Source organism: Trypanosoma melophagium (assembly GCF_022059095.1).
Source record: "Trypanosoma melophagium isolate St. Kilda chromosome Unknown ctg4segment1, whole genome shotgun sequence".
Classification (NCBI taxonomy): Eukaryota; Euglenozoa; class Kinetoplastea; order Trypanosomatida; family Trypanosomatidae; genus Trypanosoma; species Trypanosoma melophagium.
In genome coordinates, this window is record NW_027125179.1 from 549926 (window position 1) to 566928 (window position 17003).

Consider the following 17003-nt stretch of genomic DNA (forward strand, 5'->3'; position numbering starts at 1 on the left):
TGTGTGTGTATTTGGTTGTTTCTCTTTTTCTCTATTGTCTCTCTGTGTTTCTTTTTTTTTATTTATTTTTGTGCGTGAGAGAAAAAATGAGGGGGAAAAAAATGCCTATGCTTGTGTGTATGTGGGTGTAAGGTAGGTGCATAAGTATACATATTATATATAGGTAAGCAGCTATGTGCCACGCTGAAAGAGGAATTAATGAGGCAACGCTTTTGAAATACATGCTGAAAAGAAAAGCAATTCTTAAAAAAAAAGGGGGAAAAAAAGAAAGCGAATAGAGGAAATAAGGTGCATGAGTGAGACTGTGTCATGTTTCCTTTCCTTTCAAAAACTCCTCAGCACCTGTAGAAATAGTCATCATATTAACACACATTTGGTTGTTTTTTTTTATCATTTTCTCTCTCTCTCTCTCTCTCTGATAAGTGTTAACCTGATATTATTAATTCCTGAAATAACCCTTTTTCGAAAGGAGTAGGAGCTAGGAAAAAAGAAAAAAAAACGAAACGGTATTGTGTTGTTGTTCTTGTTTTTTCTTTGGCTAGTCCAGTAGGGTTTTCTTATGAGTGAAATTTACCGCCCTGTTTGTTTGTTTGGTTTTGTTTTCTCTTTCTTTTTTCTTGTCTCTGTACAATAATGCTTTTCGATATAAACGGTAGAAAAATTAGCAAAAAAAAGGAATAAAAAAATAATAATTATGAAGCGTTATGTGAGTAGTAGACCTGCAGTTATTGCAAGGGTTATTCGAGGGAGTAATCTCAGTAATGGTTCTTCTTTCTCACTTCTTGCTCCATGCGGTGAAAATTTTATGTATATTGTGCCTCATCGAGTAAGCTATATCCGATTCGCCACACAATCTCCGGTACTTCTTCAATCATGGGCACAGCGAGTAAATCGTTTATGGATGTGTATTAAAGAAGATTGTCGTCATGTAAATGCTTCAGGTGCCTCACACTGTGAAAAGTGTAATTCCGAAAAACCTATTCTTAAGGGATGGTTGTGTGTAGACTGTGAAACACGAAATCATAAGGGAGTGAAAAAATGTCACAAATGCGGAGCTTCTGTTGATTTGAGTGAAGATTTCTGGATGTGTATCGCATGTGAAAAAAATAATCGTATTGATGAATTAGATGATAATAGTCGTTGTGGATTTTGTGGTTATGATATGGCTCCCATGTCTATGACAGAGGCGGAAGCACTTCGTATTCAAAATGAACGTTCCCAAAGAATTCGTGAAGCACAAGAACAATTTGATAATCTTTCTGCTAAAGATTCGGATGAACAATTTGGTGATGAAACAGCTGGTGCATCAATGTTACCGGATGCTATTCGAGGACCACTTTCTGCTACTAGTAATATTCATACTTCTGGTACTAGTGTTAATACTCCACATTCATCAACATCAACATTATCATCGTTGCCACGTAATATTCCTGAAGTAAAACCATTTACACCAACTCCATTAGAAACGGCCCATTCACGTCTATACAGAAAATCCAAACGACTCCCTCCTGCAGCAATGCCACAAGGACCACCAGGATTTGATTGGATGTGCCGTGAGACAAACTGTGGAACTATTAATGCTGGAGATGAAGAAAACTGTACCAAATGTGGTACACATATTACACCTAGTGAATGGGAGTGCTGTCATTGTGGTGCAGTAAATCATTTAAGTCGTTCAAGGTGTTTTAACTGTCAAGTTGCTATTTCTGTATCGTGGATTTGTTCGAGTTGCAGGGCGGCTACAAGTATTTATGACTGTACTTGTCGAGCATGTGGTGTACCACGTCCACCAACAGAACCGAAAGAAGCACGTGATGTTCAACAAACATGGAAGGCTAATTCCACTATTAGTGGTGGTGGTAGACGACGTACAATGCGTAGAGAAGATTGGAACTGTGCCGAATGTCAAGGACTTAATTTTGCATCAAGAACAGCATGTTTTCAATGTGGTGCACCCAAATCTACATCCGACGAAGCTATTTCTACTGCAGGTGCAGAGTCTGTTCCTGATCCTGCGCTTAGTCATAATAATTGGTTCTGTCGATACTGTCAGGCAAGCAATTTTCGTACACGTACGAGTTGCTGGCAGTGTGGTCGTGCTTCCGCTGAGTCTGGGGCAACGTCGTGGTCTAATGATGCGTCGGCACCACAGTTTGAACGGGAGGGATTCCAGCAGGATGTTGATGGCTCTGTAGCAGAAGGACAGCTTAATGTATGGAATAAGAAGAGTGATGATTGGACCTGTGGAAAGTGTTTTTCAAAGAATTTTAAAAATCGACAGGAGTGTCATAAGTGTGGTGCGGCAAAAACTGTGGCAGTAGCCCCACGGCGTGCGTTTGTGCGTAAACCAGTCAAAATTTAGACGAAAAAAAATGGGAATTATTGCATTAGACCTATTATTTTAAAATAACACATATAGTGTTTTTTTTTTGGTCTGTTTACACATAGGTACAGATATACATACCAATGGGAATTGTAGTGTTCAATTCTCATATTATTTGGACTTCTTAAACATTGTATCTTGTGTTTTCTTCGTTTGTGATTGTTTCTACTCTTTCGTGCGGCCTGTGCATGCTTCTTAACACTTATTATTATTATTATTATTATTATTATTATTATTATTATTATTATTATTATTATTATTATTATTATTATTATTATTATTATCATTATTATTATTATTATTATTATTTGTAAAAAAAAATAAGACAAAAAAGCAGTACTAATACTACTACTAATAAATTTCTGCTCTAGTGGATATGTCTTTATTTTTTATTATTGTATTTTGTTTTTTTTTTCTTCTCTTTTTATTTGTATTTTGTTTCCTACTACTATCTTTATGTTTTCTCTTCATTATATATAACTATAAAGGTGTAGGTTGGGTGGAATTGATAATGCGCCGGCTGCTTCTCCCCTTATTTGTGTATGCCACATCCGGCGATGTTGTACGTGCTGTCTCCACAACACTTCCACTGCTGTGTCAATCTTCTTCTTCTGTTCCATCGACACCTTCTTTACCTTCAGTTGCCTTCACAGATGAGGAGATGGTGGATGAAGAACACCTCGCACGACTTCTTGTGCAGAATACTCCCATGTTTACCACCCAATCCTCTTTAGGAATGGAAAGGGGGAAACAAATGACATCTTCACAGGTTTTATCTGCAGTAGATGAAACTACAGTATCAGCAGAGGACGAGAAAAATGAAGAGGAAAATATGGACAGGGGAGTATTGACAAGTAATAATACTACCCTGGTTGATTCTATACCTACAGCGAATGATACGGCTAATCTTCCGCGTAGTGGTACTCCTGTTACATTCTCAAGACGAGAAAATGACTATTACGCCAAATACTCACATGTACGTCGTGCTCAACACACAAAGATGAGCAAAATGGAGAATGGGTTGGAGCAAGAGGCAACTATTGAGTGGATGTGTTGTGGTTGTCGAACATACAACTTTATTGGTAGGAAGAGTTGTAGGCGGTGTAAACAAAAAGATGTTGAATCTTTTAAACATAACTTTCCACCTGCACGTCATATTCCATTATTTCCTACTGTATGGACCTGTCATTCGTGTGGACTTGCAAATCGTTGTGATCACACAAACTCCAATAATCGACGAAAATTTTATTGTGAAAGTTGTGGAGAAAGCTTTTGTGGTTTACGTGAGTGGTATTGTCCTTCGTGTAATCATATTAATTCACGTGGATCTACACAATGTGCAACATGCTATGAAGCTCGACCACATGTTTGGACATGTTCACAATGCAAGGAAGATAAAAACTCTGTCTTTTATACAGAGTGTCGTATTTGTCGTTCGTCACGACCACGACTTGTCTCTGACTCTACTGTTCTTTGTATGACTTGTCATCAGCGGAATGATGTGCAGTGGGAAATGTGTTTTGTTTGTATGACACCTTTAGGAATGATGCGAAGTGTAAAGAAATTACAAGAAAAGTCTCCTGATGTTACAGAGGTTGCAGGGGCGCCATCGTCAACAAGTAGTGGTATTATTAATTCAACCTCAGAGTATGTGGAAAAGGCGAAAGTGAAAAAAGATAATGTTAGTGGAATTTTAAAAGAAGTAGCACAGGACCACAACCAGCAACAACACGAAGAAGAAGAACAACAACAACAACCAAATAAAGAAAACGTGAATACAGTTTTAACACCACAAGTAAAAGAAAATGCAAAAACGAAAGAAAAACAAGAAGTCTCAGATGACGGTTCATGGTGGTGTTTGGAATGTCAAGTTCTACATCGACGTAATGTTGCATTTTGTGATATTTGCCTCAAACCAAAGAAATCATCAGATTTAAAGAATAAAGAAGTTCAATCTAATAATTCTAAGCTTAGTACATGGAACTGTAGTGCATGTTCGCATTCCAATGAAGACATAGCACGCACTATTTGTGAAAATTGTCAGAAACCAAGGCAACAAGATCATAAGGAGGAAGTTCAAAACGAAGAGAAAGAACAAGAAACCCTACAAGGAAATTCAAATAAAAACAATGAGGATGTATTTACTGTCTTTAATCCTCTTTCTTCTTCTTCATGTAATACAGGTCAATGGCGTTGCCCATATTGTAGAAATATGGTAAATGTTATGGAAACTTCCTGTTGTGGTGTATCACGGGAAGTTCCCTTTGGTTACTGGCTTTGTCCTACCTGTTGTAGCACAAATCGTGATGAACGTGGTAAGTGTATTGGTTGTGGGGCGGCACCACCTGAAAAGCCATGGCGTTGTCTTTTATGCAGAAATAAAAATAATAACGACGCTTTTTTCTGTACTCGATGTGGTTCTGCGCATCCACATCACTGGAAGTGTGAAAAATGTGGAGTACGATGTTTACATGCGTGTGATAAAAGATGTCATTCTTGTGGTTCAGCAAAACCCAATTTAGATCGTATTTCATGCCAAAATTGTTCTGCAGAAAATCATCCTTCCCGAAAAAGTTGTTATCGCTGTCGAGCACGATTGTCCTCTGATACTTGGAACTGTAAAGCTTGTGGATCACAGGGAAATGAAAAACATTTACGTCGCTGTAGTAGTTGTAGTGAGCCACGTATATACAACATGGATGAAGTTACATGGATCTGTGATGTGTGTAATACTGCTGTTGTTTCTGGTGGAGATATTCCAGTGCGTACACAATGTCCACGCTGCAACACTGATCGTACACCCCGTAGTGTTTGTGTTCCTAGCAGGTGGAAGTGCCGTCGTTGTGATTTGACAAATATGTATAGTGAAGCTACCTGTCAAAATTGTGAAGGTAAGCGTGTTCTTGTTGGTTTGCAAACGTATACTAGTTGTCCCACATGTTTTTGGTTAACATCTCTGACAGTTGAGGAGCGGTGTGAACATTGTGGTGGTGATTTGGCACAAGTAGTTAATATGTGTGGATCTACCATATCACTAGAGGCTCTAACAGCACCTCTCACAGTAACAGGAAATGCTACTACTAATACGAATACTACTAATCCATTGACAGAGAGTGCTGTGGTGCGAGGAAGCAAGACTAGAGATGATATTATTGGTATGAAGAATACAATAGTATCTTCTTCTGCTGCTGCTGCTGCTTCTACTTTGCTATACAATAATAATAATGATATGGCCGAACAGTCATCTACGACTATTGGTCGAATTGGATTGAGAATGACTACTGCTGTAAGTGATAATAATGATAGTGATGCGGCATTGGTGAATGGTAATCATGGTACCTCATCCTCATTATCAAGAACAATATCAACGCCAGAAGTTATGGAGAGTTTCCCACACACCGATGAGAACTGTGACTACGTCAATGAGGAATTCAAATTTAAACACTACGAAGAGGATTTAAAGAATGAATTCAATCTTAGCAGTAATAATAATGATGATATTTCAGATATTGAGGATGACGTTGAAGCTTTCGATTCTGGAGAGTGGAGTAGCGATATCCCGTCATGGACGTGTAGAAACTGCGAGGCGACAAATCTTGAGGAGGCGGAACTGTGTGCAGATTGTGGTCTTCGGCGTGGGGATGAATAAGTTGCTATGCAGAAGTTAATAAGTATTGTCACAGACGTGTAATTTTGTGTGTGTGTGTGTGTGTGTGTAAAGAAGTACATAAACATAAAGAAACCGAGAGTGTTCTCTTTCCTTTTCCTTTTTTTTTGTGTATGTTCAATGTAAAGCAAACCTATATATATATATATATATATATATATATATATATATATTCATGGAAAAGTTTTTATTGCTCCTTTTGTGTTGTTGTTTTTTCTAATCCTTTTTCTTATAAACGAAATAATAGAGAACTTATACTAAAGAAATCAAAGAAAGAAAATACAAGAAAAAAAACCAATAGCAACAACATCAAACCAGAGTGAAAGAAGAATAAAAGTTTCTTAGATAAGAATACCATAAGAAAGCAAGAAAAAGAGAAATCAAAAAAAAAAAAGGAAGAAAAAAAAAAAGAAGTAAATCAAATAATTTACATTGGTTTACTTTTGAAAGTTAAAAAAGAAAAAAAATGTCAGAAGATGGCTGGATCACAGAGTCTGTTGTACAGTTCACCCGAAGTCCACTATGGCGTACTCCTGTTGACAACTTTGTGGATGACAACTGTTGGCTCTTTACAGAAGATGCAGAGATGAAGGTTGAGCAGACGGAAGTGCATCTCGAGTTCCGTAAACTCATTGATGAACTTCTCACATCATTTGTGCAAGATATAGGTGTCAGCTTAGACAGCGTGCTTGCCGCCGTGCATCACTCCATTGAAGGTGGATCAACTGAAAAAGACAGAGCTGAGCAATTTTTAAATTACATTTTCTACGTGGATGACTTTCGTTCTTTTCATAAAATGATGCTAAAGCGAAATATCGAACTTGACATTCTCGCCTTTCAAGCCTTGGAGCGAGAGGGCGGCGCTGAGGCAGAGGCCCCCGTGGACGACTCCGCCTTAGATGAGGAGATGGCGCTGAAGTTGGCCATTAAGGCCTCTCTGCAGGATGAGACAGATGCACGTAAGGCGATGGAGTTGGAGGATGTGCAAATACAAGAGGCCCTCGCCTTATCGATTGCCGCAGAGGAGGAACGTCTTCGTCGGGCGGAGCAATTAGTGCAGGAAGAGGCCGCAAAGGAGGCCGCACAAAAGGGCGTTGATGTGGCAGAACAAAGCAAGAAGGAAAAGTTAACGGCATTAGATTTGGAACGACAACAGGTGATTGAAAAGTTGGAGGCACGTGCACTTGAAGTACGACAGGAGTCTCTCGCCCGTCGTATTACCGCAACGCAGGAAGTTCCAGCCACATCATCCGCTAGTTCATCCCCAACGAAGTCTACACCGCAACAAACATCACCTGCAAAGCCAACAGCCGTACATAACGAGCCTCAAGTATTACCAGCAGCTACGGCTACGGCTACAACTACTCCTGCAGGAGTTCCAACGGCTACAACTACTCCTGCAGGAGTTCCAACGGCTACAACTGCTCCCGCAGGAGTTCCACCGGCTACAACTGCTCAGAAGAGTGTGGCACCTTTACGTTCAGTACCTGGTAAGGGATTTGGATTTAAACCACTTCCATCTATTCAACCTTCTTTCAAAGAACTCAAGGAGACGGTAGGAAACAACGTGACCCCATCGAAACCGGAGCGTACTCATACTTCTTCTACAGGTCCAACATCTCCATCGTTAGAGGAAATGGAAGCGAGGGCACGATACATGCGTGAGCAGCGGGAAAAAATATTGATGCAGAAAAAGGCAAGCCGAGAAAAGGAGTTACAGGAGTACGCTTCTAATGGCGGTAAAGCAAGCACCGATTCAGGTGCTCCTCCAGATCGTGAGAAGCAGATGACACTTGAATTGGCACGACGTCTGCGTGAGGACATTGTTCGGGAGGCAACCAAATAACTTGCGAAGGAGAATGGTAATGGAGTTTAAAGGATGCAGGGGCGATGGGTTATAATATATATATATATATATATATATATATATTATTTATATATTTATTTGTTTATTTATTTGCTTTATTTCTAACCGCATTTGGTTTACTGACATCACAATTGAAAATGACTAGGGACGGTGTAGTATTTACGAAGGAAAGTACATGTAGAAAGTATCAAAAAAGAGAACTATAAATGTATATATATATTTATGGAATGACAAATGTTCTGCAGGTGGGTTAAGTCTGTGTGCGTCTGTGTGAGTGTGGGTGTGGATGTATACTTGTAATGTCTTTTGATTTTTTTGTTCGCCGATCTGAGCGTTGCGAGTTATGGGTTCAGAATGGTAAAACAAAGAAAGAGAATACTTGTGTGGTCTGATTATCACAAGGAACAAGTTAGGCACACAGAGGGGCGCGGCAATTCCGATGTTCATTGATTTTTTTTTCTTCGCTCTTTCTTTCTGTGAGTGTCTGTTACCATTTCTCTTTGTCGTTGGGTACACAACGAAAGGCGGTGAAATCATGTGAAAAGCAAACAAGCTCAGAAATATGGGAAAAAAAAAAGGAAAGAAACGGAGAGAAGATCGAGCGTGATACGAATGGTGTGCAAGTAAAAAAAAAAGGAAGTAGCATTAATCGATTTTGTTTTTTTTTTTGCTTGTTTGCGACACACAATCGTCGCGTTATATCTTCTCTTTCTTTGACGTTCCGTATACTTGCCATTGAAGTAGTATTTATGTTGTACGAAGATTGTTTAAATTCTTGCTAATATTGAGTTGAATATATTACTATGGTTTTTTGTTTACCCCTTTATAGTAATACTCTTTTTCTCGCATTCCCTCTCTGTTTTTTTTATTTTCTTTAAACTTGGCTTAGAATTTATATTTAATAAAAGAGAGGAAAGGGAGGTGCAGAGCATATCGCGGAAGGAGAGTATCAAGGACGTGATTAAAATAAAAAAAGGAGAAAAACACGACGGTGAACGTGTAATATATATATATATATATATATATATATATATATATATATATATATATAGATATAATTATTGATTTATTTAATTTGCTCTTTAGCTTGTGTTGTTTTCTTTTATTTTTTTCTGTGTCTGTGTTCGTGTGTTGGACGCGGAAATGTCTGCCTTTGTGGATCTTCGTCTAATTATAGTAGAACTTGTATGTGCGGAACATCTCCAGCGGACACTCTTGTCATGTGATGAAGCAACCGCTTTTCAGCGTATTGTGAGTCAGGCAGTTGCGTCTCGTCATGGCGAATGGGGATTTGAACAGCACAATCATTATGAAAGTAACGTGGAAGAGATAAGGGAAAGTCGGCGGTTGGGAATGGATGATACACACTTTTCACTAGTTAAGCGAGATACATTTATGAGGAATGAAGGAGAGTTGCTTAAGAGAATAGCAGTTGCCTCAAAAGAGATTCGTCGTACGAGTGCTGTCCTTTACCCAAGTAGTGAATCTCCCTTTTGATGCCGTGCATCGAAGATTAATTTATTTTGTGAGTAGATAGAATAGATTTCATTTATTTATTGATTATTAAAATAATTTGTTGCACAACAGGTGGTTTTTGGTGAAGAGAGTAAATTCAGTATCCAGTATACGTATAACTGGCATTGGTGATTGTTGTAAGGGTCTCAAATTTGAATGAGAACTCTTCAGTACATGATTAAGGGTATTTTTTTTGTTTTGGTGGTGTGCCTCTTCTTTTTCTTTTTTATCATTCTCTTCCCCATTCTTGTGTAAGATATATAATTTTATTTCTTGTTTTTTTTTTATTTTACGATATAAATAGAAGGCAAAATATGAAGGCATCTTTGACTAGCAGCAATCGGGCGAACATTCCGGCGGTGTGCCAAATTAAGGGCTGTGGAACAGCAACACTTATATCACCTGGAATTTTACTTACATCTATTCATGTAGTTAAGTCTCCAGAAGTAGCTGCTGATCTTACCGCCGTCTTTTTTGAGGGTTCTAACAAGAAAACAGTTGAGGTAAAACTACTACCTCAAAATCTATTCTTTGCGGCGGCATATCCAGACTATATGGATTACTGCATTGTGGCATGTGAACAATACGGTATTTTTAACGTTACACCTGTGAAACTTCCTCTTATTCAGAGTGAATGGGCTCCTGTAAGGGAGGGTGATACGATCTTAGTAGTACAACATCCTATGGTAGATCGTGGAGATGATAAAACGGCGGAAGCACATGATAGTGGTGAAGGTGAAGAGAATTCCTCATTAATTGAGGTTAAACGTTTTGAAGAAGTACTACGTTGTCGTAATGATGTATTCTATCTTAAAGCAAGTGGAAATGTTTTAACCGCAGGATGTCCATCGTTTAATGATTGTGGTCAATTAATTGGAATGCAATCACAGTTGCGTCAGGAAACGGGAGGTGTTATTAGTCGTGTTTTGTCTATTGTTTCTATCGTCAAACATCTCTTTGCGAACAAACAGTTAGGACGTATTCGACAAGAACTTTCATTTGATGATGTGTGGAATACATGGTATGTTGAAAATAATGTTCCTCGAGTTATATTGATCATGACAAATTTTACATCTCGTCCCATTAGACGTGCTACGGCAGAAAAACTATGTGAACACACAAATCAGCCTAATCTTTTAGAAAGTGTTCTCTCCTCTGGAGGTGTGCATAATATTTTCCTTACCTTAAATATGTTCAAAGATGATGAAGATATGGTTTGTAAGTGTATACGTGCATTATGGAATTTAACATTTGTTGAAGGTGGTTCACAACAAATTCTATTGGAAGAAAATGCGATAGATATTATTCTTGATGCTATGGAAGCATACTCTGATAATGAAGAGATGGCAGAGTATGGAACAGTTCTCCTTCATAATATTTCTACTTTTGTGGAAACACCAAATTTCGCAGGTCCATTGGGTCACCGTGCACTAAAACTTGTTCATGCTGCACTTCAACGGTTTAAATCTACTAATGTTCTACAGAAGTTTGGATTGAGTTTTTTCACTACACTCATCTGCGCAAATCCACAAAACGCTGAAACTCTTGTTCAACTACACATGGTTGAGCATGTTGTGTATTTAGCAGAGCATAAACAAGATCAGGTATTTCTTATTGAAGCTCTTATGCATTTTGTAGGTGAATTGGCACAACACAAGACCGCTATTGAACTTTGTTTCGTCGATGGTGGTCTTGCGGCTAGTGGTGGGTGTCATATTATTGCAACCCTCACTGGTCTTGTTATTGATATTATGTTAAAGTATCAAGAGATGGATACGATTCTTTTGGAAGGCAATCGTGCACTCTGGGGAATAGGAAATGATTTGGCCTGTCGAGCGATGATTTTGCAACATCCAAACTGTTACGAGGCATTAAGACTCTCTTTACCAGCATTAATTGCAAAGGCAAGAGTGATGTAGGTAATTCTTTAACTAGTGAAAATCCAGTTATTATTTATCACCGCGTGATGTATTTTAAAAGGAAGGTAATAGAAAAAAAAAAAGCGAAATGTAAAATTGGAACAAATACAACAAGAATTATATATATATATATATATATATATATATATATATATATATATATAGATAGATAAAACGAAAAGTATATTTTGATTTATTATTCTTATTGAATTTTTCTATTGATCTCCCTCTCCCTGATACATTGATGTTTGGTATTGCAAGGTTCATTTTCCTTCTTTCTCTCTTTTTCTTTCCCTTTTTTGTTTGTTAATTGTAGCTTTTTACCAAAAAAGAAAAAAAACCTTTTCCGCCTTAACAACTGTGTTTCCTTGTTCCTCTCTCCTTCATTAGTTGCCAAAAGTGGGTTTAGAAATGACATCACGGGAGTCCGGCAGTCCTCCGCCGCCGCCGCCGGGAACAGTCGACTTCTCCGCGCGGTCGGCGGAGGACATCACCGATGGCGTGGCCTCGGCGGTGTCGTACAGTGCCAGTCTGGCGGACTCCCACCGGCCGCAGATGGAGTCTGCCAGGGCGAGTCTGGACGAACAACAATTGTCGCTGAGTGGGAGTACAACACCGGCGGGAAATGTACACCGCCCTGCGCATTCACGACGCCACGATGGACAACGTTCGCCCGCACTCTCGCATAGCAGTAGAGAAGTACCATCTCCTTCAACCATGCATGGATTAGATCGATGGGGGGCTACTATTGTAGAACCACTAACACAAACATCAAGATCTAGTCAGAGGAAACAGTCTATGATATGTAACTATAATACTCATACAGATGCAGTAGATGATGATGAAGAAATGCAACCTTACAGTTGTCTTGACAAGAAAAAGGTAGGTGATGATAATGACGTTGTCAGTGGTTTACATGGTAATAATAATAATAGTAAGAGTAATGTTGATTATTATAATGAAGACGAAACGATAATGAGTGATGATATGGATGTTCACTCATTAGGGGAACATCTAACTGAAGCACTAGAAAGTTCCTTCCGTAGCGCCGCATCCTTGTCACAGAGGGTAGAGACTCATAATACTTTGAGACGAGCAGCATTTCATATTTTTAAAGGTAATGTAGGGGCGGGAGTTTTCTTGCTTCCAACGTATTATCAAGAATCTGGGTATGGAATTGGTATTATTATATTTTTGCTTTTGGGAGTAATGATAATTGATTGCGCTTTAGCCCTTATCCATTCAAAACAAATGATTGATCGAAGTGATATACGAACGTATCCAGGCGTTGTAGAGCAAGTACTTGGACGTACTGTAATGCACTTTACTAAATTTTCTCTTATATTTACTCAATTCGGTTTCTGTGTGGTATATATACAATATGCTTCTTCAATGTTTGCTGCACTATTTAGTATAGCGAATATGTATCAAGTTTTTGTATTTTTAAGTGTGGTTATGGTAACTCCTATGACCTTTTTTTCTCATCGAATGGGTGCATTGGCGTATGCCTCAATGATAGCTGCAATATTTGTTATCATTGTTTTAGCAGGAGCTGTTGGAGAAGAGATTGATTCTCTTAAAACAAATGGAATAGCAGCAGGAGCTTTGTTTGCTATTCCTTCTATGAGAATTCTTTTGTTTATATCTGGACATATGTTTTCCCTTGAAGGTATAGGTATTGTATTACCTGTAGAGAACAGTATGTCTGTTGAAGATCGTCCTAAATTTTGTAAACTGGTAAAGTATACACATGCATGTGTAGTGATATTATATTTGCTTTTTGGACTTCTTGGTTATTTGGCTTTTGGAGAAATACTGAGAACTTCTGTAGTGCTTGCACTTCCGCCAGGGGTAGCTAAAAATATTCTCCAAGTGTTATTAGGACTTAGTCTTATATTCGGTTACCCTATTCAATATGTACCAGCAATTCAACTGGTTGATAGAGCTTTAGGTAGTAGTGTTCAAAAGGAACGAGAAAAGGCTTATATTATTCGTATCGTACTTAATGTCTTTTTTGGTGCACTTGCCAGTTCTATTGGTGCTGATACAATTAATATATTTGCAGGTTTTCTTGGAGCCTTTACTGGAGTACATCTTATGGTAACAATTCCTGCTTTTCTTGCCTTACTGACGGAGCGAGTAGAACGTGAAGATCGCGAAAATCTCACCTTTTCCAAATATATCAAGTTGATTTTTACAGCACCTGATTCTATTGCAGAATATAGATGGTATTTTTATCTCTTATTTGCAGTTTTTGTTTGGATAGGTGGAACTTTTTACACATTTCAATCTGTTTTTGATTAAAGCGAAAAGAAAATTTCAGAATTTTTCTTTTCAAGGTTGTCCTAAAGAAAACAGAAAACAATGAAATAAAAAAAAAAACAAGAGTGAATATATATATATATATATATATATATATATATATAGTTTACTATATATGGTACACTCTGTGGATTGATAAGGCCACGTGCTATATCTTGTATTGTATAAAACTGCAGTGGGGAGCATTGACTATGTATTTGGTAATGTTTGTAGTAGTGCTGATAATCATGAGTAGAGTTTTTTGTTCTACTTTTATTTCTTTTTATTTATATTCGTGCATATAGTCCTACATAGAGGACATATGTACATACACTCAAAGTTATAGTCGGGTGGATATATTATTGACGAAGTATAAGAATAGGTATCTTACTAGATACAACGATATATGTTGTCTTTATGTGTTTCTATGTACAATATATATATATATATATATATATATATATATATAATGTATGTAAGGTAATTTTTGTGGGTTATATTTCTGTTATCATTCATTCTTTCTTTTTCATTATTTTTCTTAAGAAAAAAAAAAGCATACAAGAAAGGCTAAATAAAGTAAAGAAAAGGAAAAGAAATGTCGGCTCCTGCACCGCAACAAAAGCAGCTGAAACCAAACAAGCTGGTTACCGATGATCTTCTAAGTGAAGACAACAGTCTTGTGTTGATGAACCCAAAACGTATGGAAGAACTTAATATTTTTCGTGGAGATACAGTTTTATTAAAAGGAAAAAAGCATCGTTCTACTATCTGTATTGCCATGGAATCAGATGAATGTGCCGAAGGTGCGATTAAAATCAACAAGGTATCTCGACGTAATATCAGAATTCATCTTGGTGATACTATTCATGTCAGCAGTTGTAAAAATGTACCATACGGTAACCGTGTTCATATTCTTCCCATTGATGATACGGTACAAAATCTCACTGGTGATCTTTTTGAAACCTTTCTTAAGCCATATTTCTTGGAGGCATATCGTCCTGTTAAAAAGGGTGATTATTTTATTTGCCGTGGTGCTATGCGCTCTGTGGAATTTAAGGTTGTTGAAGTAGATCCCGGTGAATTCTGTATTGTGTCTCCAGACACAGTTATTCACTGCGAGGGTGATCCTATTCGAAGAGAAGATGAAGAACGATTGGATGATGTTGGGTATGATGATATTGGTGGTTGCCGTAAACAGTTGGTACAGATTCGAGAAATGGTGGAACTTCCCATTCGTCATCCAGAATTATTTAAAAATATTGGTATTAAACCACCTCGAGGTATTCTTATGTATGGTCCACCAGGTAGTGGTAAAACCCTCATTGCACGTGCTGTGGCAAATGAAACAGGAGCCTTCTTTTTCTTAATTAATGGACCTGAAATTATGAGTAAAATGGCAGGAGAATCAGAAGGAAACCTTCGTAAGGCATTTGAGGAAGCAGAAAAGAATGCTCCATCTATTATTTTTATTGATGAAATTGACTCTATTGCCCCAAAACGAGAGAAGGCTCAAGGTGAAGTAGAAAAACGTATTGTGTCTCAACTTTTAACGCTTATGGATGGACTACGATCACGTGCTCAAGTAATTGTTATGGCAGCTACAAATCGACCCAACTCTATTGATCCTGCTCTTCGAAGATTTGGTCGATTTGATCGTGAAATTGATATTGGTGTACCAGATGAAATTGGTCGCTTGGAAATTCTTCGCATTCATACTAAGAATATGAAACTTGATCCTGATGTGGATGTGGAGAAAATAGCGAAAGAAAGTCATGGATATGTTGGTGCTGACCTTGCACAACTTTGCACAGAAGCTGCTATGCAATGTGTACGTGAAAAAATGTCTGTCGTTGACTGGGATGATGATACAATTGATGCTGAAGTCTTGGATTCTATGGCAGTAACTAATGATCATTTCCGAGATGCTATGACAAAGACAAATCCATCTGCTCTTCGTGAAACTCATGTGGAAACACCTCATGTCACATGGAGTGATGTGGGAGGCCTTTTGGATGTTAAGAGGGAATTACAAGAACTTGTACAATATCCAGTGGAGTTTCCATGGAAATTTGAAAAGTATGGTATGTCACCTCCAAAGGGTGTTTTGTTCTATGGTCCACCTGGATGTGGTAAAACTCTTTTGGCTAAGGCTATTGCAACAGAATGTCAAGCCAATTTTATTTCTATAAAAGGACCTGAATTACTTACTATGTGGTTTGGTGAATCTGAAGCGAATGTACGTGATGTCTTTGATAAGGCTCGTGCTGCTGCACCATGTGTACTGTTCTTTGATGAGTTGGATTCTGTTGCGAGAGCTCGTGGAGGAGGCCACGGTGATGGTGGTGCAAGTGATCGTGTTATTAACCAAATCCTTACAGAGATGGATGGTATGAATACAAAGAAAAATGTGTTTATAATCGGAGCTACTAACCGTCCTGATGTTTTGGATCCTGCTATTATGCGTCCTGGTCGTTTAGATCAATTGATTTACATTCCTCTCCCAGATAAGGCATCACGTGTGGCTATTCTCAAAGCTAACTTTCGCAAATCACCTTTATCAAGTGATATTGATATTGACCAAATTGCTGCTGCTACTCATGGTTTTTCAGGTGCGGATCTTGCTGGAATTTGTCAACGGGCATGTAAAATGGCTATTCGTGAATCTATTGTAAAGGAGATTCAACTCGAACAGTTAAAGAATGATGGTACACTTGACAATGATCAGGATATCGATCCTGTTCCTGAAATTACACGTCTCCATGTGGAAGAAGCTATGCGTGGAGCACGTCGCTCTGTCAGTGACGCTGATATTCGAAAATATGAGCTTTTTGCTACATCCCTTCAGCAATCACGTGCCTTTGGTGATCGACCCATGCCAAGAGCTGAAGGCACCAGTGGGACTGCAGGTGACGCCGGTGATGATGATCTTTACAGCTAGAGTGGAAATGATTAGGAGTTGTCTTTTTTGCTTGTGGAATGTGTGTATTACAGAGCGTGTTATTCCAATGAATAACTGGGTCATTTATGTGCGAAGTGAAAAGGGGAAGGAAAAATCGACAAATGAGGGAGAAAAATTGAAGTTTTTTTTTTCTACCTCAACCTCTACACCCTCTCTATGCGGGGTGGCGGGAGAAAGTAAGTGAAGGGACGTCAATAGGATGATGAACTCAAGAAGGAATATATATATATATATACTTCTATATTTATATTATTTTCTTATTGCTTTTTTAAGTTATTATTACTGTATTCGTTTATGACTTCTGGGAGCGAAAGCATAATGGAAGCAAAATCAATCAGTTAGAAGAAGAGAAAAGGAAAAGGAAACAGGAAAGGAAAAAAAAGAACAGAAGA

At 38.2% G+C, this 17003-nt stretch overlaps 7 protein-coding genes across 8 annotated transcripts; all 7 read left to right on the forward strand.

The window, feature by feature from the left end:
* Nucleotides 1–694: 694 nt before the first annotated feature.
* On the forward strand, nt 695–2362 carry LSM04_005252 (zinc finger protein; the record flags this gene model as incomplete). Its single annotated transcript, XM_067339120.1, has 1 exon — nt 695–2362. One exon carries the CDS (start codon nt 695–697, stop codon nt 2360–2362), a length of 1668 nt encoding a protein of 555 aa, XP_067187894.1.
* A 532-nt stretch (nt 2363–2894) lies between these two features.
* LSM04_005168 (uncharacterized protein) lies at nt 2895–6032 on the forward strand (the record flags this gene model as incomplete). The annotated part of the gene is made up of 1 exon (XM_067339121.1): nt 2895–6032. The coding sequence occupies one exon, from the start codon at nt 2895–2897 to the stop codon at nt 6030–6032; it is 3138 nt and encodes a 1045-aa protein (XP_067187888.1).
* A 484-nt stretch (nt 6033–6516) lies between these two features.
* LSM04_008802 (BART domain) lies at nt 6517–7896 on the forward strand (the record flags this gene model as incomplete). The annotated part of the gene is made up of 1 exon (XM_067339122.1): nt 6517–7896. The coding sequence occupies one exon, from the start codon at nt 6517–6519 to the stop codon at nt 7894–7896; it is 1380 nt and encodes a 459-aa protein (XP_067188054.1).
* A 1164-nt stretch (nt 7897–9060) lies between these two features.
* LSM04_002794 (uncharacterized protein) lies at nt 9061–9414 on the forward strand (the record flags this gene model as incomplete). Its single annotated transcript, XM_067339123.1, has 1 exon — nt 9061–9414. One exon carries the CDS (start codon nt 9061–9063, stop codon nt 9412–9414), a length of 354 nt encoding a protein of 117 aa, XP_067187797.1.
* Nucleotides 9415–9746: 332 nt separating this feature from the next.
* On the forward strand, nt 9747–11351 carry LSM04_006770 (uncharacterized protein; the record flags this gene model as incomplete). Its single annotated transcript, XM_067339124.1, has 1 exon — nt 9747–11351. One exon carries the CDS (start codon nt 9747–9749, stop codon nt 11349–11351), a length of 1605 nt encoding a protein of 534 aa, XP_067187944.1.
* A 411-nt stretch (nt 11352–11762) lies between these two features.
* Nucleotides 11763–13655, forward strand: LSM04_001980 (the record flags this gene model as incomplete). Of its 2 annotated transcripts, none has more annotated exons than XM_067339126.1 (1): nt 11763–13655. In XM_067339126.1, the coding sequence occupies one exon, from the start codon at nt 11763–11765 to the stop codon at nt 13653–13655; it is 1893 nt and encodes a 630-aa protein (XP_067187764.1). The 2 variants fall into 2 exon arrangements, with proteins under 2 accessions (XP_067187764.1, XP_067187765.1); XM_067339127.1 differs by having other exon boundaries at nt 12327–13655.
* A 592-nt stretch (nt 13656–14247) lies between these two features.
* LSM04_005416 (CDC48) lies at nt 14248–16590 on the forward strand (the record flags this gene model as incomplete). Its single annotated transcript, XM_067339128.1, has 1 exon — nt 14248–16590. The coding sequence occupies one exon, from the start codon at nt 14248–14250 to the stop codon at nt 16588–16590; it is 2343 nt and encodes a 780-aa protein (XP_067187899.1).
* Between the last annotated feature and the right edge of the window lie 413 nt (nt 16591–17003).